A 23,931-nucleotide genomic window follows, 5' to 3' on the forward strand; every position below is an offset into this window, starting at 1 on the left:
CAGTAATGGATGAAATAGCAGCAAATAAAAAGGTAAAAGAGGCTTCAGAACAAGATGGTAAAATATTAATGTATTTTTAATTCAACTATTTATATCAACCACCATCATCCCAAAAGTGGCATTCACCATACTCCTTCGTGTAGGAGGAAATGCTTTTCCTAAAGCGATATGCCCTACAATAAATACAAAGGCAAACATACAGTAGTCTAAAACAGTGGTTTTTAACCTTTTTGAAAGAAACGCCCCCTTGAGCCATTGAGGAAGTTACCATCGTCCCCCCTCCCCGCGGTGATGATATCTTTTTATTTATTTATTTATTTATTTATTTATTTATTTATTTATTTATTTATTTATTTATTTATTTATTTATTTATTTATGACACTTAAATCCAATGACACCTGAAAACAAAATTCAATTCCAAGAAAATGAAATGCCCCCAAAAAGTAACATTTAATGATTTAGTTGCAAGCGAATTTTAAGACAGAAAAAGAAGTATAAAAAAGCATAAAAACAAACCGCAATGCAGGAACTAAAAATTTCAAGACGAAAACTCTGAAACTAAATTAAGATTGGAGGAAAATATATATTCATGCACATTGTAAAAAGGTTGCAGCCATCTTCACAGGTTTGGCTTGCTCCAGTGCCCCCCTACCGCCCCCCTTCTGCTCCAGCGCCCCCCTGCCGCCCCTTTTTGTTCTACTGCCCCCCTGAAAAATGAAATCGCCCCCTGGGGGGCATTATCACCCACGTTAAGAACCACTGGTCTAAAACTAAGATAAGTATGCTTCATAGGGAGAGTGTTATTGTGTCAGTGTTTGCAAATATAAGTGACTGATTAAAACAGGAGATTAAGAAATTTCCATTTTTCAGATTTCAGCTCTGAGAATCTCCCAAGAGGATTTCTAGGCTTTGGATAAAACACATGCAATTATTCAACTAAGATTAATTTAACTGGATAATGGTCCTCCTCAAATAGTCTGTGGGGTCTCTTCTCAGCGTTGGTCTGTGGGGAAAGAACCCGAGGTTATGTGTGACCCTTGGGACAGTCATTCTCTTTAGATCATCATGCAGTTGTTACATACTGCTCTTGTTGACTTCGGGTTTATGTGGTGTGTGTTGTTCCTGTGTTACAGGTTATAGGTACGCATGATTGGACAGTAATAAAGACTGATATCATAAGCTTTTGGGTTTTCTCAATGACTGTTCTTTGATCATTGTGTTGTTGACACTTTCTCATTGCTTCAGTACAAGTCAGTACTGCCAAAATATCTCAGTCCTCCTCCCCCCGCTTCCCAAGCCCCTTAAATCAGCTAACAATTAATGCATATTTTCAGAGTAAGCCCAATGTATTCAACCATTTGTATTTTTTCTGATGTTGCACAGAGATGTGGTTAAGATCCAAGTAGACTTGAAAATATTGGCAGCTGTCTACTTGCTGGGCTGTTCTTGTTTACTTTAATCTAATTAGTTTCAGCTTAAAAGTGGCAGTTTTGCCTGATACAGAGCTGCTTGTACATGTGTATTAAAAATACCTTTTAGATGACTCTGGTACTAAATCATGCGGATAGCATGTACAGCCAGAGATATGAGCATTGACCACATGCTCTTTCTTAAGCCTTAAAGCAATGGCACCAGAAAGCGATCTAGTTGGTTATTAATGATAACTGAAAGTTTGGCTTAAGGGAAGAAATAATAGCAATTTAACTGGTGGCTAAATTTTTGCAAAGATAGCATATGTAAATGTTAAAAGCTCTCAAACTAAACGGAAGTGAGTTTCTCTTTTAGTTGATAAAGGGATGCTGCTCAGCAGCTTTTAATTTCTGCAGTGCAGTGCCTTCTGCAGTCACTATTTTGGGCATTTTTGCTAAGATTTGTTTTCAGCCCTTTGATACCAGGCTGGAAGCTATCTGCGCATGCACAGTCTCTCATTGAGCACTGCCCCATGTCTTGCTAGCTGTGAACAGTTGCAGTGTGGTATTATGGGGGATTAAAAGCAATCATTGTCAAAGCCTATTTGGTAGAAAATCCAGTCAAAGCAACTGTTCAGCAAGCTGACGGAGCTCCTGGATGGAGATGTAAGAACTGGAGTGTTACTTGGGAATATGGGTGTAGGCGCTCTTGCCCCTAACACACACCAATGGTGGAAGAAATATTGTATCTGCAAGATCTGCTTCTTCAAGAAGAAAGCGAGGCAAAAGGAACAGGAGGTAATTTATGTTCATCAGCAATCAGCTGTTTGTAGTCTGATGCTTGGGGCTGACCTAGTTGTGTTTGTGCTCAAGCAGTCTGTGCTTGCCTTCCCTGTGTTCAGAACGTGAAACTTGTCTGCACCTTCAGTTCTAAAAAGGAAAGTTTGGGGCTTGTTGTTTGTTGTTGTTTGAAATTGTGAGATTCTGTTATCTACGAGCAAGTGTTCTGAGTGTATGTAATTTTAATTCTGAACCTAAAGAAAACTTTGGGAATACAGTATGTTACTTTGGAGTAGCAAGCTGTCCTGCAGTTTATATAATATATCATTAATGTAGTTGACCATAGTGTATTGTTGGATCTATAAATGTGCTTAAAGTTTCATATGGAGGTAGCATAGTTTGACCTGTAGCTAAGGATTCCCTTCTTGAAGATTTTAGACAATCTTACAGGATACCAAAGAGGAATTAACTGTACCTATATACGACATATATTCTGTGTTTCCCCAAAAATAAGACAAGCTCTCATATTAATTTTTGCTCCAAAAAACGCATTAGGGCTTTTTTCCAGGGGATTTTTTTTTTCATGTACAGCAGTCTACACATTCAAATACAGTTCTGTCATCATCTTCTGGTTGCTGCACAATGGTGAAGGGAGAGGCTTCACTTAACTGGGCCTTATTTTTTTTGGGGGGGTAGGGCTTATATTGCGAGCAGGGGAAACAGGGTAGTATGTTGTTACATGCCATTGAGACATTTCTGACTTACAGTCAGGGTGGATTTGTTTTAAATTCAAAGTAATTTAAATCATAGTTTATCTTACAATTTAAATTAAAAAATACTTTTTAATTATTTAAATATAATGATTTCATTTACATTGTGATTTAAATCAATTTGATTTTAAAAAATCATTGATGTTTATCCACCCTGCTTACAGCAACCTTAACAGGGTTTCTTGATGTTCACAAAATGGTTTAGTAGTGAGTTTCCATGTCTGAGCAGTGATATGAACCCAGGTCATCTGAATTCTAGTCTGCCCCTTTATCCACCACACTACCTCTTATATACCGTATTTTTCGCACCATAAGACGCACTTTCCCCCCACAAAATGGGGGTGGAAAGTCTGTGCGTCTTATGGAGCAAAGAAAACAGATTATATTTTCCTGTTTTCTTCTCCTAAAAAATTGGTGCGTCTTATGGAAAGGTGCGTCTTATGGAGCGAAAAATACGGTATAAGACATCCTGTACATTTTCAGAATTTTAAGACTTTACATATGCTATGCAAAGGTGGAATGGATTTTTGTTTTGATGACAGAATTGCTGCTCTCAGTGAACATGTCATTTAATAGACTGTTGTGAAAGCCCAAAAGAAGGAAAAAAGGCAGTTTTTTTAACCCAGGATTTTACAAATGTGTGTTGAATCAGTAATATGTGTGTGTGTGGGGGGGGGATAAACAGTGATGTAATGGATGTGAACAAATGCAGTTGGATGTACAGATTCTTTAGACAGTTTGAACCCAAAAGTTCTTTCTTTCTTTTTTAAAAAAGCTTAGTAAAAGAGAATTAAGTAACAGCGCCCAGAACTGGAGGCTGCTCTGATGTTTGGTTTGGCTTTGGCTAAGAGGTGGGAATGTAACTATTTTTAGAAAATGGCAGTAGCATACTTACTTAACGCTGTTTCCTGATAACCTTTTTGTTGCTCCTTCCTAAAAGGCATCTGGGAAATAAAATTACACAAGAAAATGCCTGCAATGTGATCTCATTTTCCATTTCTGTTTCAAGATGTAACACTGTCCAGCATATGCCATTCTTGAAAAAAATAATGTGATGCGGGTTGCCTGGTGGAAATGGCTGGTGGTGTAATAACATGAGATTCCAGCAAAAAGAGGTAGGAAACAGTCAAGCCTATAAATGGCTGTGAATATAAGCGGCAGCTTTACCATTTGATAACGTTGTGTGGATATTAAAGTGCGGGTTTAAAAAAAGAGCAATACAGATGTGATCTTTGGTAGAGTGACTGCTTACACTGGAAAATTCCTAGATGAGAAGACTGGAAGATGAAAAATGCTGAACAAAAATTTTGTCTTTGCCACCAGGGTCCATTAATGCGATTTACTTTTTAATCTTTTCATTCTTTCAGTCCTGACCCTAATACATGTTAACAACGCAAGTAAGGATTGCTGTGCAATTCTGGGCCATATTACTGACATCAGATCATTACTAAGTTTCTGTGACTTTCACAGCCAGTTCTTAGTGGTCTTTTTTTGTCTGTGTTTCTGTCTATAGATGGGACTTGGGCAGCTCTCTGCTCTTTGTTTATGTCTTATGCAGCCCCCCCCAAGTCAACTTGTCATATATTTCAAGGCCTTTTCTCTCTCTTTAGATTCTATAAAGCATCTGTATTCGGGACTTCATCTTGATCTTCCCAGGTTCCCCCGACCCCACTCCAATTCTGTGACTCATATTAGTCTCCATTTCACATGATGTCTCTGACAGACTGCTGTCCCTCCTTTGCAGGAAGGAGGACATTATTTCTAGCTCTTTATGTGATAGCACCTGTCATGGAAGTTTAGTTCTGTTGAAATTCTGCAACAAACCTGACTTCTCAGAAAGATGGCCTGCCTGATCAGGTGAAAGCTAAGTAAGATTAAAGCAGCAGCACATAAGAAATGATTAAAACATACATCAGTAAAGCCACTTCAGATGAAACTGGGATAGAAAATTTTCTTAGAAGTATTCTAACAGCCAGCAAGGAAGGAGGGACATACATTTTTCATCGATTGTAGCCCAGTAGACAGAAAGCTTTGTCTATGGGAGTCAGCACATGAAACCCATCAAGCAAGGTTTAAATGGAGAAGTCCTTTTATGGATTGAAAACTGGATGAGGAAGCAGGGAGCAGGATATAGGGATAAATGGGCAGTTTTCACAGCAGAGGGTTTTATTTATCAATTTACCGTATTTTCCGTGTATAAGACGCCCCCATGTATAAGACCACCACCCCACTTTTCTAATCCAAAATTGAGAAATCTAAGTGGGGCTTAGCAAGTGTAGGGGGAAAGGGATCAAAACGCTGCAGGATCGCTTTGATCCCTGCTTTCCCCTCCACTTGTTTTTGTTCTCTCCTCAGCTTACTTCCGTGTATAAGACGACCCTCAATTTTTAGTCTAAAGCTTTTAGACAAAAGTATAGTCTTATACATGGAAAAATACAGTATTTCAGATACTTCCATACCACCCAACTTAGTGATTGTGGCAGTTGACAGTAAAAAGGAACATATTGCAATAAAACCCAACACCACAAATCAACATTAAGCAATACAAATTAAAATTGACCAAAGCCTATCAAAAACATAAAAACTAAATGAAGGCGGGACCAAGTGACTGAAATACATAATAGGTCAGAGGAGGATGTCCTTAAAAGCTTCTTTGAAGAGCATGGTCTTTAAGATCCTCTTGAAAGTTGGCAGGGAGGTGGGCTGACAAAGCTCTAATGGGAGCCCATTCCACAAGGGACAGTGCCATGACTGAGAAAGCTTGATTTCTTGTGGAGGTTGTCTTTACCTCTCTTCATAAGATCAAGACCTGCGAGGATTGGGTGACATGGGCTGAAGTTATATGGGAAAGACATTCCGACATGATATGAACAGTGTCGGTCTGTATTGGGGTTGATTTTTTTAAATTTGTTCATGGACGACCTCAGGTAGTGGGCAAGTAGTGAACAGAGCACATTTCCTGGTGACACTAAGTTTAGAACTGGATTGAGAGGAGCTCCAAAAAGATCTTGCCAAACTGGGGAATGGATGTTAAAATGTCAAATCAAATTCTGTGTAAACAAGTCTAAAGCAAAGAATATGAAGCAAGACGGACAGGTTCCCATTTTGGGGCAAATTTCATATTAGACATAATCAGAAAAAAAGAATAAAAAATTCAACCGCTAATACAACATTGCTCTTGTACAAATCCATGGTACAACCACATCTGAAATACCATTGACCGTTCTGGTCATTGCACCTAGAAAACCAAATGGTGTGTATGCTAAGGGGAACAAATACCCTGTGAGAAAAGGTCGCAACATCTATGGCAGTTTAGTACAGAAAAAAGGCAAATAAGGGGAGACATGATAATATACAAAAGAATGCAAGATGCAGGTAGGAAGAAGGCCTTTTTTATTTCTCATAGTATAGTGATTCCCGGCCTTAGCTCCCTAGACGCTCTTGGACTGCAACTCCCAAAAGCTTTCACCACTAGCTGTACTGGCAAGGGCTTCTGGGAGTTGCAGTCTAAGAATGTCTGGGGACCCAGAATTGGGAACCACTGTCATAGTACTAAAACATGCAGTCACTCAGGCACAATGGGAGACATTTTCATCATGGGAAGAAGAAAATACTACTTCACACAGTATATAGTGAAAGTGTAGAATTCACTGCCACAAGATACAGTAAAGTCTGCCAACTTCAAAGGCACTGAAAATGTATTTGATCATTTGATGCAGTTTAGGGAGTGGCTACTAGTCAGGAGGTCTGCATCACTTCAGATATGAAAGGTAATACACTGGTGCCTCACACAACAATGTTAATTGGTTCCAAAAAAATCAACGTTGTGTGAAACATCGTTCTGTGAAACACCATTTCCCATAGGAATGAATTGAAAACTGGTTAATCCGTTCCAATTGGAACAGATTGCCATCGTTCAGTGAAAATCCCCATAGGAAACATCGTTGAGTGAAACAATGTTTCCTATATTGGAATGTATTGAAGCCGACTCAATACATTTCAATGCCTTTGCGAAGTCCTTTTTCGCTCCTGTAAAAGTGTCTTACAATGTTTGGACACTGTTTTAAATGATTGCAATGGTTAGTCCACCTCCTGAAACCTATGCAAACTTAATTTGATGTTGTTCAGAGTCGTCCTTAATTTTTAGTGATTTTTTGAATTTTCTCTCATTGGAATGTATTGAACTTTCCGTCCAATGCATTCCATTGAGAGAAAATTCAAAAAATCACCAAAAATTAAGGACGACTCAGAACAACACCAGATTAAGTTTGCATAGGGTTCAGGAGGTGGGCTAACGATTGCAAGCATTTAAAACCTGTTCCAAACATTGTAAGACCCTTAAAAATGAGCGAAAACGGAAGAGCTTCAAAAGCACTGAAGCCGGCTTCAGTGCTTTTGAAGTCTTTTCCGATGTCCCTTTTTGCTCATTTTTAAGTGTCTTACAATGTTTGGAACAGGTTTTAAATGCTTGCAATCATTAGCCCACCTCCTGAACCCTATGCAAACTTAATCTGGTGTTGTTCTGAGTCGTCCTTAATTTTTGGTGATTTTTTGAATTTTCTCTCAATGGAATGCATTGGACGGAAAGTTCAATACATTCCAATGAGAGAAAATTCAAAAAATCACTAAAAATTAAGGACGACTCTGAACAACATCAAATTAAGTTTGCATAGGTTTCAGGAGGTGGACTAACCATTGCAATCATTACACTGTCCATTCAATTGATTTAAATGGGGAAAATAAAAAAATCATCAAAAATTAATGAAGACTCAGAACAAAACCAAATTAAGTTTGCACATGTTTCACAAGGTGCACTATGGAATCCAAGCATTTAAAACAGGTTTCAAACATTTTAAGACACTTTTAAATGAGCAAAAAGGGACATCGTTAAGTGAAATTCCCCCATAGAGAACATCGTTAAACGATGGGGGAAATTCCTCAAAAAAACCCATCGCTGTGTGAATTCATCGTTGTATGAAGCAATCGTTGTGCGAGGCACCACTGTATATCACTGTGTTTCAGCTTCTGGGAAATGAAAGATGTAGGCTGCAATTGTACTTATATCCCACCTCTGCACTTCCCAGAGCATCTGATTGGCCATTGTCAAAACAGAAAACTGGACTATCTGGCCCTTGGGTCTGATCCAGCAGGACTCTTTTTACCTTCTCTTAACCAGGTAAACCAGGGAGCAGGCAAGGCCTGGGATACTGATCTCAGGGCTCAGGCAGGTACATATATGCCTAGGTGTCATCATGTTTAATTCCCTTCTGCTTACTCACCTGTCAAGCTTCATCCCCTTTTAAATTTATATTTAACCACTCTTTCCAATTCACATTGTGCCGTGTTATTCAGTAGTCTCAATTGTGTGGGGGTTTTTTGGTAACAGTTTGTTTATGATGTTTCACATCTGTGTAGAACTATACTCTGTAGCTCTAAAAAATACTTTCCATCCTCAGTTACCACCTTTAAACATTACCAACAGTTGAAGTATTGCTTCCTCGTGGATGAGATTGATGTGCAAATGTACCACATATGTAAAGGTGGTGGTGCTTTAAATTTGCACTTTCTGGATTTTGGTCAGATGTATGATGGCTTGTGTAGTCTTCAGACTTTCCTAATGAAATGTCTAAGCGGCTGTCTGAAAAATGGCGTGTTAAAGAAAATTCAGTTGGTGTGGCAAAATATATCTAGTAAGTTACAGCTGCTTCTGGACCCCATTCTTGCTTGACACAGTGAAGAATTTTCTGCTGTTGTTGACCATTAGTGGAGTTCAGCAGAGGTTTTTACAAGCAACACTTTTCTTCATGAGGGCAGGAGAAAAGGAGAGGGTCTGTTTCAGTAGCTGGAGGGCTAGAAACAAATAATCATACCTGTGGCATGGGAACAATTGGAGCTTCAAAACCTAATTTATGGGCCCATTCTCAAAGGGAACAGTAGCTGAACGGAGTTGGTTTATTCATTGCTTGTTCGGTATTATACTTGCTTCCTAGTTTAAAAAAAGGTCCTGAATCGGGTAGAAAGTTCTGTTAAGAATCCAGTTTAAAATGAATCTTTCTAGTTAAAGCTTAAAACTGCACTAAAGCTCTTTGGGAATTATTTGGAGGAGAGAGAGGAAAGGGAAGAACAAAGCATAAATGAATTACATTTGAAAATGCCCAGAGCTAAGTCAGGACACAGGTCACCCCCACCCCTTTCTTTTGCCCATTAAGATATTTCACATTTGGAGACCAGTCACCCATGAAAAGGAAGGGTGAAAAAGGAGCACACATTAGCAAAATTGTGGTGATCACAGAGCTTCCAGTTCTGAGGAAAAAATTCCATTTATTATAGATTAGTGGGTGAAATGCCACAAAGACTAATGCCTGATGCTCAAATAAAATCCATAGTAGTGCTATGAATATTCTGAGGTGCAGTATTCTGAAAACCTTGAACAATTCCACGTGTCTGGTGAGATGTCAGGCGACAGCCTGTTTTCTTGTATCATTTTCTGGATCAGTGCTGTTCCACTACTGTTCCCTTCCACAAAGTACAGTGGAGGGAAAAGCTGATTTAAAATGAGCAGTGTTTTTGACCTGTGAAATGAAGAAGCAAGACTTACAGCAAGTTTGCTCTGATGTTTTCATGTTCCTCGGAGTTACAGTAGGTTTTTCATATTTGCTTGATAAAAGTCCTTTAGATTTATTGTCGATTTCTGCATGTTCAGAAATAGATGGAGTAGGAATGCTGACCATCATCTCCACTGGCAGTTTGAATTGCTTGAAATATTTTTAGGATATTGTATTGCTGAGGCACACACATGCATGAGCTTAAATTCTAAGCATTTTGTATCTCATCTCTTAGAAGAGTCTGAGTTTGCTGAAGATAACAAGCTGTGTCTCACAGTTTGTGAGTTATAAAATGCAAATTGTGTTTCACAGCTAGTGTCTCGCAACTAGATAGGACAGAGCAGTTGTTTGGATTCAGTGTTTACTTCAATATTTGGATTCTGTGTGTGTATTTACACTCTGGGTTGTGAGTTTGGTTCTTTGCTTAGTACAAAACACTATAATGTTGACTGATCTCACACTGTTCAGTTTAAAAGATGTTTACCACTGAAGCGTTATTAACTTCTGCATGGCCAGATTTCAGCATAAATTTTAAAATGTCCATTTACTTATGGACTACATGGCTACTTTGTCTTTTTAATGTATGGCACTGGTCAATATATATGACCTTTGTGGTATTTCATTGTATTCTGCAGTAGCAAATAGTGTTTAGCCCCAGAATTTGGAGTTCAGCGTGATCACTGGATTTTGCTACTAAATGCCCCCACTTCTTTTATCTAGTAGTTGATAAACTTACTTTTCATCTTTTCTTTGTTGTCTAATAGTGGAGCCAACACATCCTTGGTAGGTGGGAGGAGAGGGAAGAGAATGATGAGCTCAGCTTTGAATAGCCTTTATAATATGAAAGAAGAGAAACACAACACATACCTGGTTTAAAGGTTTGAGTTGGATTTCACAAACATAGAAAAACAGAAACAGTAGAAGAACAGTGAGAGAGAAACAACTGTTTATTGTATCATGTATGCTGGAATTTGTTACTCCAGTGAATAATAAAGAATATTAGTCTTCCAGCAATTTTTTTTGGATAGAAAATAGAGACGCACAGATTTGTGTCTTTTTAACTGTGCCTCTAAGTATAAAGCAGGCAGCATAACCATAGTCTAGTTGGAAACATTCAGAGATCCTTTTGTAATAGGCTACTTTGGACATGAATGCAGCAGTCTAAGTTTTATCACCATTTGCTTTCAGAGATGGAATAAAATTTAAAGCAGCCTACAAATAAAAGTCTAAATCACTCCAAATTAAATACAATGATCCAAAAAATGAAACAGGGCGGACCATTAAAAATAACAGCATGGAACTCATCAGCCAACTGGAGGTGAAATCAGCACCAGGTTCTCCAAGAAACAAATGGCTGCGGGAATAAAGCAGGACTTCCAAGTGCCCATTTAAAAGCAGATGCCAAAGTAAAAATGCTTGATCACCTTCTCAGGAATCCACCTGTGCAGCAAGTTGCCTATAGTGGTGCTTGGCAGTGAAAGGCTATTTTTGTTAAGAGCCGAATATATCAAACTGATGTAATTAAAGTGGTTTGCATGTTGAAACTAAATGCTGCATTTCCATTGTTTTAATGGAGTTGGCCTTGTGAACAGAAATTGAACAGGTAATGACTCACCTCAGTTCTGAATCCCTATTCCCTTAATGTATGTGTCTGGTGTGTTGCCCCCCCCCTCCCCCTTACAGACCAATATTGTCTTCAGCAGCAACTCTTCTAGGTCTCAGGAAAAAAAAATTTCAGTCATCTTTTTAGTTAGATTCAGGGATTTACCTGGGCATCTTCTGCCAGCAGTGTCTGCCGGCCCATTGCTCTCCTGTGAATGATAAGCCCTCCTGCCCAACATGGTCAAGAGTGAGTTAACTACCAAGTTACAACACTTCTCTCTTAGTCCCAAACCATTTCCATCTGGTAGAATTCTGCTGCCATTCGCAAACATTCTGGAACTTGTATTAGGCTCTTCAGCCTCATTATTCTTCACAACAGTAAAAGTTTGTGTCAGTCAGATATAACATCTCACTTTTCAAGGGGGATCTGAAAAATGTGTTTCTGAGTAAGAAGAATGTTGTGGAAGCTTGATGTACAGCAGAAAGATGCTTTGTTATGCTTCTGTATAGATGTTGCTGAGCTTTGTGGTTCAGAATACCAGGACACTTTTTAGCCTCAGAGAGCTCCTGGATTAGCTCTTATTAAGAATGAAAGGCTATGCAAGTTCCTTTGAGGCAGATGGGTTGTTTGGGATTTTGCCTTAAAGAGAGGTTAAAAAATGCACCCATCAGTTAGAAGCTGTAGGGAGCTTAGTGATGGGGTTTTCATCTTTTCCTTTCCAAGGCAAGCTGGAGTTCAACTGTTTTCAGCAGTGTCTTGTCCAGGGAACTGCTAATCCAAGCAATCAATGAGACAGCAAGAGGTTTGAAGACCCTGGAAGAATAGGAAACTGATTCCAAAATCGGTATTAGGATAATACTTTTCTTAGGCGATTTCCAGAGGGATAAAAAGATATGGACGTTTTTGAGGTCTTCATATCTCAGCATCAAGTAAGAACAGCAAAAAGTACCGTATTTTTTGCTCCATAAGACGCATCGGACCTTAAGATGCACTTAATTTTTAGATGAGGAACACAGGGAAAATATATTCTGAACCAAATAGTGTAATAAAATATTTAATAAACTATAACAGAATAACATTTGACCCATGTAAAGTGAACAGCAGTCAACAGTGGCATTAATATAGACCATTATCAGTCAGTGATAAGACCTATACCACTGTACCTATATTTTACATTTCCTTTCATCCACCTCCTCCCCATGCTTATAGAAATGTCTCAATGACAGATGAGATTGTTGTGCAACTCTGCCCAGCTACAGCTCAAGCTCATAGAAATGCATTGAAAATTAATGCATTTTTATGGGGGGGGGGGGGAAAGGTCAGAAACTTTAAAAAACTTAAAAGAAAGTCACTTACCAGGTACTGTAGACTGAGCCTTGCTCTTCACAGTGCCTTGGTAGACCCCAGAACAGCCAAAAAAGAGCCCCAAACAGCTAAAAGCCAGCAGGCACCCGGCAGATGGCAGCCATTTTGTGCTCTTCTCCACTCCTTCCCCCTCCTCCCTCTTGACCCATGTAAAGTGAACAGCAGTCAACAGTGGCATTAATATAGACCATTATCAGTCAGTGATAAGACCTATACCACTGTACCTATATTTTACATTTCCTTTCATCCACCTAACAGCTGATCGGCGCTGGTCTGAAAGGCTTTGCAGGCAGCTTTTAAAGCAAGTACCCCTATGCACGTTACTACACAAGCAGGTTTCAGCTCAAATGGAGCACCTTTTCACCCAAGCACAGTTTAACCCAAAACAAGCAGCTTTTAAAGCAAGTACCCCTATGGACGTTTCTACACAAGCAGATTTCAGCTCAAACGGAGCACCTTTTCACCCAAGCAGAGTTTAACCCAAAACAAGCAGCCTTTAAATTAAATTTTACATTTTAAAACAACAATACCAGGCAGTCCCAGGTCTCTCTCCCAGCAATCTAACTGCTTGAACTAGCAAGGAAGCAGACAAGCAGCCTCTTCACTAACTGAAAGTTTGAATTTCCCTGCTTTCCCTGCCTTCCCTGCATATTAGGTATGCTAATATCTGTGCACTGGAGGATTGTGGGAGGAACATTCCAGCCCCTGATGGGGGTCCTGTGGGGCACCCCAAAATACTGAGTAGGTCTCTTGGCCTCTTTCAGGACTGGGGCTGTGCAGCCCTGCTCTGATCAGGAGGTGCAGCCGGGGGGGTCACCATGCCTTTGGGGGATAGGGCACAGAAAGGGGAAGAATTTTCAGGGGCCATTCCAACTCATACCTGGCAGGGGAGATACCATTATTGTAAAAGTGGTTTTCCCAGGGTAAGGCTCATCTATTGCACTCTGGATGTGCTGACCCTTGTAATTTCCCCAAATGTGGGAAAATCAACTGCCTAAGTGGGGGACTGTGTGGTTTCCCCTGGTTTTTCTAGAATTGCTCTTTCCCCTTTGGTCCTTGGCTGTTTTCATTGCCTGCTGCCATAGGCCTGTTAGCCTTGCTGATTTTCCAGGTGGGCTGCAAGAAGCAGATCTTGGAAAGCCAGAGGTACAGAATGGTGAGGTCCAAACAGCAAGCAGTCTTTGGTGCCAGTTCAGAGGCCTCCGAGCATGGCAGTGGGAGGCTTCTGGGTGGTGGTGGTGGCTGAACCCTTTTTTTACTGTATTTGCTCCATAAGACGCACATACGTTCCCCCCCTTTTTGGAGCAAAAAATACGGTAGGTTGGAGGAAAGGTAAAAAAAACTGTCCTGGTCTTCTTGAAGTTGTATCAGCATCATGTCCTGAGGTGGAATGTAGTGGGCATTATTTGCAGAAGGTTCAGGTGAGGCTCTGTCAGGTGACCTGGTGGTTTAGTTTTCACCTGGAGCAAGAGCTATGCATATTGGGAGAAAACTGGAATGTTTGTTCATGGGGGGGGGTTTATTTTGTTTTTGTTTTTGGAAAATATAAAATCCATTTGTAAGCTTAGAATTGTCCATCCATAGGGCATATTAGCTTTATTATTTTTGTGGGAGGAGCTGGTGTTAACTTGAGCAAAAAAACCAGAATTTTTGATAATCCCATCTTTTGTTCATACTGTGATTATCTCCCTTGCTGGTGGCTCCAGATCCTTCTAGTATCTATAGGAAAGAGTACATTATACAAGAACTCGCAAACTTTCAGCTGGTTCCTAGCAGCTAAAGATCTCGCACATTTATTTGTACTTGCCAAAAATATTTGTGTGAATGCAGCCTGAAGATGTAGAAGTGAAATCAAGACTGTAAAGTTTTGTCACAGGGATATTTCACAGGGTCATAGTGGTTTCTGTGTGTAAGTGCATTCACTTGTGAATTATAGAGGAAAATGCATGCAGAACATTTTGTCTTCGATTCCTCTGTGCAGAAGAGAGATCGTGGAAGCCTAGCATGCCTCCCTCAGCCCTTACAAAGAGCTACATGATTAATTGAAAGGTAAGCACTACAATTTTATACCGACAAGAGAGTTTATTTGTATGTTCCTGAATCAGTGAGCTGGCTGCAGCAGGCTGCGTTCAGTCATGGAGCAAATGCTTCCAGAAGGGTGTTCCCTTGCTGTCGCTTATGTCACCCATGTTGATCACTGGACAGAATGCCAGCGCCATAGGCCAAGTCCAGCACGAGTGAAGCAGTTGGCTGAACTGGAGTGAGTAAGGGAGTGGCCATCAAAACTCTGGATGCATGTTTGGGAAGCTTAATCCTTAGGGCAACGGATTAGTTGTCTCCCCCTTATGAAGTAAAGCAGATTTTATGACAAATGGGGAAGGGAGTGACCTACGGGCGCCTTGCAGAGCTTGTCGTTCCCTCGCTCCCCTTTAATAATTCACCGCCTTTGTCTTTCTCTGTTTGGAAATCCAGTTATAGTCTTGCTGAGCTTCACCTAGCGGTGCTGCCTGCATGAATCTTGCATGAAGTAGAAGCAGCCTCCATCACATGCTTTGTTTGGGGTGGGAGAGAAAGAGATGGGTTATTTTGACATCTGCAGATGAAGAAAGAAGGGAGATAAGTTGTGGGGGGAGGGAAGAAGCTTCGACAGGACAGATCATCTTTAAATTTTTTGCGACATTTTCAGATTGCAAAGGTGGGAGGCAGGTGATAACTGCAGGAGGAGAGGCAAGGCAGCTCCATCTGGCTGAGTGCTTGGTGTAAGTGTATTCACTGCTCTGCTCCGCAAAAGGATGATGTAATCCATTCTGCTGCAGGGCCTGCTGACGGGGGGGGGGAGAAGGGGGGTAAGATGTGTTGTTGCTGCGTTTCACACAGACTGTTTCTCGTTTCACACAGACTGTTTCTCGCAGAGACTGCCGTATTGTTCTGGGTTGTTATCCAGGGCTATTGTGAAGACAGGTAAAGCCTTGCACCTTTGGGGGTTGGGTCCACCCCCAGCCCCATCTTATCTTTATCATTACACCTTTCAACAATAGTGGTGATGTGTGCACTTACAAGGGGAGGCAGGGCTGTTCTCTCTTCTCATACTTGCCATTGTCAAGAGGAAATTTTTGGGACATCTGCACAGGGATTTGATGCTGCCCTTATCCTCTGCTTAGGGTGGGGAGGGAGGGGGGAGAGAGTATGGTTTGCTAATAGCAACCGCTTCCTTATTTTTTTTTAAATGTGCCCCCCTCCCATTTTGTACATAGCTCATTTCCTTGGTCCAGAAACCTTCAAGCATATTCTATGCTGACTACAAGCAAACAATGGAAAACCTTGGATTCTTACAACAAGAGTGTGCTCACACTAATGCCTTTGTCAGTGGCTTTCACATAGTAAAATGAGCTAGGGATTTGGGGTGGGGAGAGACAGACCAAGTAACTTACCAGCAACAGCTTGCAAGGCATTGTTGGTTTCATTCCTGTTGAGAGCACAAATGCGCAAAACCCCAATACTCCACCGTTTAAAGGGGCAGCCAGGAAAAACGTAGAACCCAGGTGTGGACTAGATAAAGATATGCAAAGGCAAATTATTTCTGGTGTGAAATCATGGTTTTTAATTATGGAAACTCGACATCTTTTTATGAGTGATGAATTAATTTTTAGATAGCACTTAAAAATGTAAAAAAAATTATTAAGATCTGTGAATGCAGCTTCCATTTTCAGTCAAACAGTACAAAGTATATTTTGTTGAGTTAATGTCCCTCAACACTTTTTGACTTGCTGCGTGGAAGCAGAATTTAAGTGTTTTCCCTGTAGAATGCACTATCTATGTTTTGGGAAGGCAATGAAGGACAAAAACTGTATTCTGCACTTCTTCACAGGCAGAATTTGCTAATATTCATTAAATATTTGGTTTTTTGGGACATTTTCCTTAAAAACAAAGTTGTTAATCTAATATAACCCCAAATATACCTTTGCAGTTTGACTACAGGTACAGAATTAATTCATGAAAATTAAGAGAATTATAATTTGCTCAACTTTTTATTGTGGGATTGTTTTTCTTTACAGAGAGTTCTCTGCCCACACTGCTGTGATTGATAAGGAGCATTGGTTTCATGGTCAAGGGACCTATAAGAAAAGTTATAGCATAGAAAACATTCTGCATTTGTTTACATGAATTAGGGAAGACTGTTGCTTGCAGTGATTTAGCCTACTTTTGTAATAGCCACAGCTGTGGGGACCTGATACTGTTTGCATACCCTTAGGACGCTGTAAGATTAAAACTGTACATCAAATAGGACATCCTCCTTGACCATATTTACAATACAGTTCTCAGCAAAACTTTACCTGATATTACATTGCATTTTCCCCTGGATCTTTAACCTTTTGATGTGTTGACACATGTTATCTCTCTTCCCGTTGACAGTATTTGGAGTGTAAACAAAAATACCCAGGTCTTCTCTGCTCAGCACCCCAAGTATTAGACCTCTTATTTGGTTCCTCTCTCTTGACTCCTTCAGCAACTATTGCTCACAGATTTTCATTTGAGGATGAACATTTGGTGGTCCCCCCCCCCCCCCCGTTGCTTGCTGTCTCTCATATGATCAAGTACACGGCAGCTTATTCACCTGAAGAAGTTCAGGAACTAGATGACTGGATTGATATCAGTGCAAGTGGCCTATGGCACTGGTTCTTAACCTTTGTTACTCAGATGTTTTTGGACTGCAACTCCCAGAAGCCTTCACCATCAGATCTGCTGGCTGGGGTTTCTGGGAGTTGCAGTTCAAAAGCACCTGAATAACAAAGGTTACGAACCTCTGGCCTATGGGACCAAGAGGAGCTCTTTTCTAAGTGTTGGTTATTCTTCAGAGCCGGGATAGGCAGCCTCCCCAGTTACTGTATTCCTTTTGCCCGGGTTATCTTACATTCCTGTGGATTTGTGTCACTACTTTATTGATTCTTGCCTCACTGCTGTGAGAGTTATTTCCTCTTCTCAATTGGGCACCTTCCTCTTATTGTACAGATCAAAAAGTTTCACTGGGGCAAGGTGTGAGGCAGTAGGACTCTGCCATCTGTGGGTTCAGGCTTGGACTATTGCCTTTATACACTCATTCTCTCTCTCTCTCTCTCTCTCTCTCTCTCTCTCTCTCTCTCTCTCTCTCTCTCTCTCTCTCTCTCTCTCTCTCTCTCTCTCTACACACACACACACACACACACACACACACACACACACACACACACACACACACACACACACACACACACACACACACACACACACACACACACACACACACACACACACACGTGCACACACACGCACACACACACTCCTTTCTGTTCTAAAGGAGCTCTCCATCTAGGTTCCTGAAATAATTAAAGAGCTTGGGGAATAAAGGGAGCAAAACAAATTAAAAATGAGATTATGCAGAGAAAATAAGTGATTCAGCCCATCCAATTTTCACATTTCTCATTCCTTGCCCCTGATGTTCCATTTTCTTTTCTTCGCTGTCCAAAATAAAGGCATTAAAGGAGATGGCACTATGGTGTGTTTTTAAATTGGAGCCACAACCTGAGTGCAGCATTTCTGAATGAGCATCTTTGAAATAGATGATCATTTAACAGAAAATGGAAAGGTGCTAGCCAGAGTATGACTTAATTGCCAGGTCTTTCTGGTAGCTGGGCTTAGCTGAAATAACATTCTAGAATTGGAGTTGTGGTCCTTAACTAGAGAATAAGGGTTAAAATACCCCCCAGATTCATGCAAAACCAGGATTTACATTACCAGACAGTCTAGGGAATTAAAAGTCTGGCAGAAGGAAAAAGCATTGGTTCCTGAAAGCATTCTCTCAGTCTTCTACGTAGGGTAGTCATTTAATACCAGTGCTTAAAACTGTTAATACTAATGTATTGATGGCATAGAAAGTATTACAATATTTGTGACTCATTTTTAAAATGTACATTGGATTAGTGTTGACTTCATATATCTAAAGGAGATTATCATTCTAGAGATTGGGGCCACATTAACCTTTTCCACTGGGTTGGATTTGTGGACCACCACAAACAAGTTAAATATTTTTAGTTGATACTCCTAAATGGTCTGTCCTGGCTGCAGTTTTACATGGCCTAGAAAGCGTAAGTGCCACACTGTTTTGAACAGAGCAGCAGTAAGAGATTTGTTCCTATTGCGAAAAGAATATATGCTTGAATTTGGCCATTAGAACCATATCATGCCGAAATACTTTTTTTAAAAACTGTATTTGCCATGTGCTTTTCAGTCAAGACTGACTTCTAAAATAATATACAATTACTGAAATCCATCTTAAATCCACAGAAATATAGTCCCCCCCCCCGCCCCGAAATACACAGCCAAGTAAAGGCTCATTTCTCTTACTCAGGCAGAGATAAACTCTTTGTTTTTCTGAGGCAGGGAGGATTGCTCTTTTCCTCAGAAGCAAAAAGGAGACACTGGGAGTGGGGAGACAATATTCCAAGGGCTTTCCCCTCTCATCCTGAGATTTCAACACCAATATCCCTACAAAGTCTACTCTCATTGTAGGTTTTGTAAGGGTTCTCCTGAGATATAGGTGCTAGGCAGAAATATGGAAAGCAACCATTTCAAGGTGCCTTAGATGTCTATAAAATACAAGTTTATGCATGTCAGCACATAGACGTTTTAATTAAATCCTCAAAGTGGTTCAAAACAATAAGCTGAATGACATTATAAAAATCTGAATTTTGTTAAAATAAGTAGAACATTGCAGAAAAGAGTGAGAGGCAACACTCAAAGGACTGGAACCCAGAGGGACTGTCTTTGTTAATTTTAGAAGCCTGTCTGAAAGGGTTTATTACAGTGGACCCTCGACTTACAGACGGCTCGACTTACAGACTTCTCTGGCTGCAAAATTTAGATTCGACTTGCAGCCGGAGAATCGACTTACAGACCAGAAAAAACCCAAATTTGAACAAAAATAGAATAAAAACCGCCAGTTATGGGATTAATCCGTTTTCAATGCATTGTAGGTCAATGGAGATTCGACCTACAGACTTTTCGACTTGCAGCCACCATTCCAATACGGATTAATTCCTTAAGTAGAGGGTCCACTGTATATAGTTCTGGCATACCTCCCTCAGGGAAGCACTGTAGGGTTGATGAACCATCATGGGAAGAACATATTCCTAGTCATTTCTGACTGTGGTAGCTGTGCCCACTTTGGACACTAGCCCTTACTATTGCTGACATGTAGTCTCTCCTGTGGCTCTCTTGAACCATTTCACCCACTGTGTGGAAGAATATTTCCAACCTCTGCTTTAATTGAAAAAGTGTCTCACATGGATAGATAGCCACTGTGGTGTGGTGAGTAGAATGATGGACTAGGACTCAAGAGGCATAGGTTCAAATTCCTCTTCAGCCATAGAATCCCTTTGGAACTGGTAAAACCACTCTGCCAAGATTCGGAATGTTGTATGTATAGAGTACGAAAACAGGAGTGCAAAATGCAACCCTGAAAATGTACATTGTGCTTAAGAAAATGAAGTTTGAACAGCAGTGCACTAAAAGTCACTGCAAGATACTCAGCCAACTCTCCATCCAAGCCATCAGGGAGAAAGCAAGGTCAGTGTAAAATAACATTGCCTCATAAAGGATCTGTTTCCAGCAAGCGGACACTTGAGTATGGACATGTAAATATGGATAAGAAAACATAACCTTGAGAAATTCCTAGAGTAAGGCTCTCCAAGAGTACTGAAATGCAAGCATTATGAATCGGTACCTCACCAGATTTCTTCACCAGCTGTTATGCTTCTGACATTTTGCTGGGTTTATTCAAGGGACACAGTCAAACTGTAAACATAACAAAATTATGATTTGCTGTCAATGCAGTTTGCTGAGATAGTGGGTTGTTGGGTTGTTAAACCTAATGTAAATGTCCAAAGTAATTTTAAGATACTGTATGTGTTTTATAGGCTAGCAGTTTGCTCCACCAGTAAGTCCTAGTTGTTGATAGTTGAAGAGGAAAATAAACAAATGAGTGAAATAGAAATACAGAGAAGCAAGAGACACGTTCCCCCTCCCTGCCCCAAGATACCAACAGTACCAGATATCAGTCACTAAGGAGAATCAGGCAACATGTAGCAGCAGCTGGACATAGGCAAAAAAAAGACAAGATCATGGATTTCCCTCCATAGTTGTTAACTAGTACATGGTTGGTTTGGTTGAGTAAGAAACATTGTTAAATAATTTCCTACTGTGTCTCAACATGCTTAAAGGCTACAAATTGTTGTAATGCTTTTAATATTTTAATTATGTACTGTAAGAGATTCTTCAATGGGCCTTTTTAGGCTATAGTTCCTACTTTGTTAGAATGCAATCAAAACACATGGTTTTGTTTTGTATTTTCATTGTACTTTTTATCTCATAGAGTTTTGAATTAAAATCTGATTTAAGTACTTTTAGTGAAGGAGGTAGCCTGTACTTGTTCTCTGTATTTTTTCTCCTCATTTTTTTCCCTTCCCAATTGCAGAACAGCTTAGTATTTTGACGGAGCAGCTGTTGTGAAACCTTCTTTAGGTGTGCATAAGGTGTTTAATATATATTTCCTATGCAGTACCGGTGTGCATACCTTCTAACTCAAGGGTGGAATAAATCCTCCTGATGAGTAAGGAGAACGGCTCCAAAATGGAGCCAGATAAGGCTAGTATTTAAAAAGCATGGGCTATAACTGACTGGATTTAAAACAGCTGCTGCCCAATAGGTAAGATAAATGGGGCCATAATATTCACCTGTGGAGATTTTTTTGGCTGTTGTATAGTGAGTTTATTGTGTGTTGTTTTTTTTACCCCCTGTACGGTGCTGTGGAGAAAAGCAGTGCTCTCAACAAGCTGCAAGGAAGCCAGTATTTGAAGTTAATAATTCTGTCTGGTTCAGTTCATGAGCCGTTTGGTTATTGACACCGAACAGCAACATTTGTGTTCGGGTTGGGCTGCCTCCTTGGCACTGTCTGTGTAGGCATACATTGAAGCAAAAACATTTCTATATTGAAAATAATTTTTTTAAAAAAGTTTTATGATGGAGGTGGGGTGAGGTTTCTGACAGTGATTGGGTGAGCCACTCTGACCCGTGAGGGACAGGGAAGGCAGGAGGAGGACTGCCATTGGTTGAATTGCTCTAACGTCAGCCAGCTATAATCCAGACCAGTGGTTCCCAATCTTGGATAACCTAGTGGTGTTGCCCAGAGAAGAGAAAATATTGGTTGTGACTCTTGGCTTTCAAAGGCAGCAGCTCGTCTTTCAGAGCACTGAGCGTAGCAACTTTGAAGTATGGCTTTCTAATTGCAATTGTAGCCTTTTCATTTGTAAAGGAGATTTGACATGAAATGATTTCGGTTTTAGAAATATGTGTTGTGAAGAATGCACATTTCAGAACACAGTTGGGCCTCTTAAATCAGGAAAACCCTTGGTTGAGATTCTGATAGAGAGGTCAGTCCCTCCAGCACTTAGAATAGCTTAGCTGTACTCTTGTTGGCTTTCTTCCTCTGAGCCTTTTTGTTTTGGGAGACAGCATTTCTGCTGATAGAATCTGAACGGGGGGGGGGGGGAAAGCTAGCAGAAGGATGGGAAACAAACAGGATATGTCCTATTGTATAGAGAGAGAACAAAAGATGATCTGGAAAGTGATGGGTAAAGGAGGTAATCCTCCTTTCCTCCAGGTGCTTCCCTATATTCAGATCTTGACTACAAGGAATTGTATATATTCCATCCTTTCAATCTAATAAGAGTGCTATCTGTTTTCTTGGATTATTTTATTTTATTTCATTTCATTACTTGGGTGAAATGTTGCCATACTGCCTTGATAAAATGCTTGCTTGCTTGCTTGTGCAAATCACAGATTAAAAAACTTAGAAAAACTCATACTGTGCATATCTAACATCCATAGAGCTGGTGAGTAAACAGTCTGAATTGCACTGTATTGCTAGGTGCATCCCAACCATGCTGCCAAAGAAATATATACCTGGAGTTACGCATGAGCCACATGCCTCTGTACTATGTTAGATACCAGCTTTTGTATTACTGTTTTCAGAAAGGCTGGAGTCATGTGTTTGAAGGGATATATGAAAAAAAGAACCGTTGAATACAACAAAGCAAGTAACAGAAACCAGAGTATAATGTAAACCAGAATGCAATATTTTTCAAGAGAGAGTAAGCAGAATAACCCGCAGCCTGAAATACACTATTTTTGCCCTCCTTGTGAAAAAGTAGTTTCTGTATTGGATTTATAGGAATTTGAGAGCTTTTTATCTGACACACACGTGACTGGGTGGGGTGTGGGGTTAAATGATGCAGGCATGTCGTATTCAAAACAGTTTTTATGCCTTAACTAATTGTTTATCTAAGGGTGGTCATTTCTTGTTCTAAAATTTGGTGAATCGTGTCAGTTCAGGGTTTTTGTAGTACAAAAGGCCCTACTTTGTCAGGTGAGATAACAAACCAAACCAAAAATCCTCCAGAATCCTTGAAATGAAATTCTTGAACGTTGAGGAGCAAATACAGTGTAACGAGTGGATGGTTTGTTTTCTCTTAAGTTTTCTCTGACATTTATCCAAAGCAGGGTTTAAATGAATGAGCTCTGCTAGTTGTCTTTCGCTTGGATCTCTGCTGCGCTTGCCTTGTGCTTTTGCAAAGCTGCTGAATGCTGCAGGCACTGCAGTGGAAAAGACGACAACACAACGGCAGCAGGAGCTGCAGACTGCCCTGATTTTGAAGAGATGACATCATCTCTATTAATGTGCGGTGCTGAGGATGCTCGCTCAGAGGGTTGCCGAGCTGTGTGTGAGTGGAAATCGCTGCAGATATTTATGGCTCTGTGCACCCTTACAGCGACTTCTAGAAATTCTTCTTCTTCAGAACCTCAGATGCAAACCTGCTAGGGTTCCATTTGGTTTCTTAAAAGAACACTGTCAGTAGCTGACCTTTACCATAAATTTCACAGTGCAATGAAGGGGAAACAGGTATGTCATTTATTTCCAGACAATTAATCCACATTGAAATATCAGCCCCTTTATCTTTAATCGCAGTTGCTCACTAAGGCTGGAATCCATTGGCGAAGTTACTGCTGCAAGGCAGCCTCTTAAGAGATGTTAGGATTCCCCCATCCCCCACCCCCATTTATTGGTTTCTGCTTATGATCGTAACATTTTGAAATTTTCTAAATTGGTTTAATCTATTTGGCTGGCCTTACAGCATTCAATAAAAGGTGCTCGGTTTTTCACAAAAGGCATTTGGAGTTTGTCTTCTACCTTTCACACATTTATTACTTTTTAGTTCAGCCATAACAAGGGGCTCTTGTATTTGATATTTCACAACACTCGGCAATGTTGTTGTCTTGAATATTTAGAAATGAGGTGTATTTTTTT

At 40.2% G+C, this 23,931-nt stretch overlaps 1 protein-coding gene and 1 pseudogene across 5 annotated transcripts in view; both read left to right on the forward strand.

The window, feature by feature from the left end:
• TRIO (trio Rho guanine nucleotide exchange factor) overlaps positions 1 to 23,931 on the forward strand; it is a 269,555-nt gene that overhangs the window by 37,613 nt on the left and 208,011 nt on the right. Inside the window, exon 1 of one of the 5 annotated variants that reach the window (XM_072998501.2) lies at positions 1,928 to 2,208. The exons of 3 other annotated variants lie outside the window; for them this stretch is intronic. In XM_072998501.2, coding sequence (XP_072854602.2) covers positions 2,139 to 2,208 — 70 coding nt within the window. In that variant the 5' untranslated portion in view covers positions 1,928 to 2,138. Of the gene's footprint in view, positions 1 to 1,927; positions 2,209 to 14,051; positions 14,583 to 23,931 lie in introns of those variants that run through there. One more of the 5 variants, XM_078391707.1, reaches the window with a different exon arrangement.
• On the forward strand, positions 13,406 to 13,583 carry LOC140707144 (U1 spliceosomal RNA; annotated as a pseudogene).

Source organism: Pogona vitticeps, chromosome 4 (assembly GCF_051106095.1).
Source record: "Pogona vitticeps strain Pit_001003342236 chromosome 4, PviZW2.1, whole genome shotgun sequence".
NCBI classification, from domain to species: domain Eukaryota; kingdom Metazoa; phylum Chordata; class Lepidosauria; order Squamata; family Agamidae; genus Pogona; species Pogona vitticeps.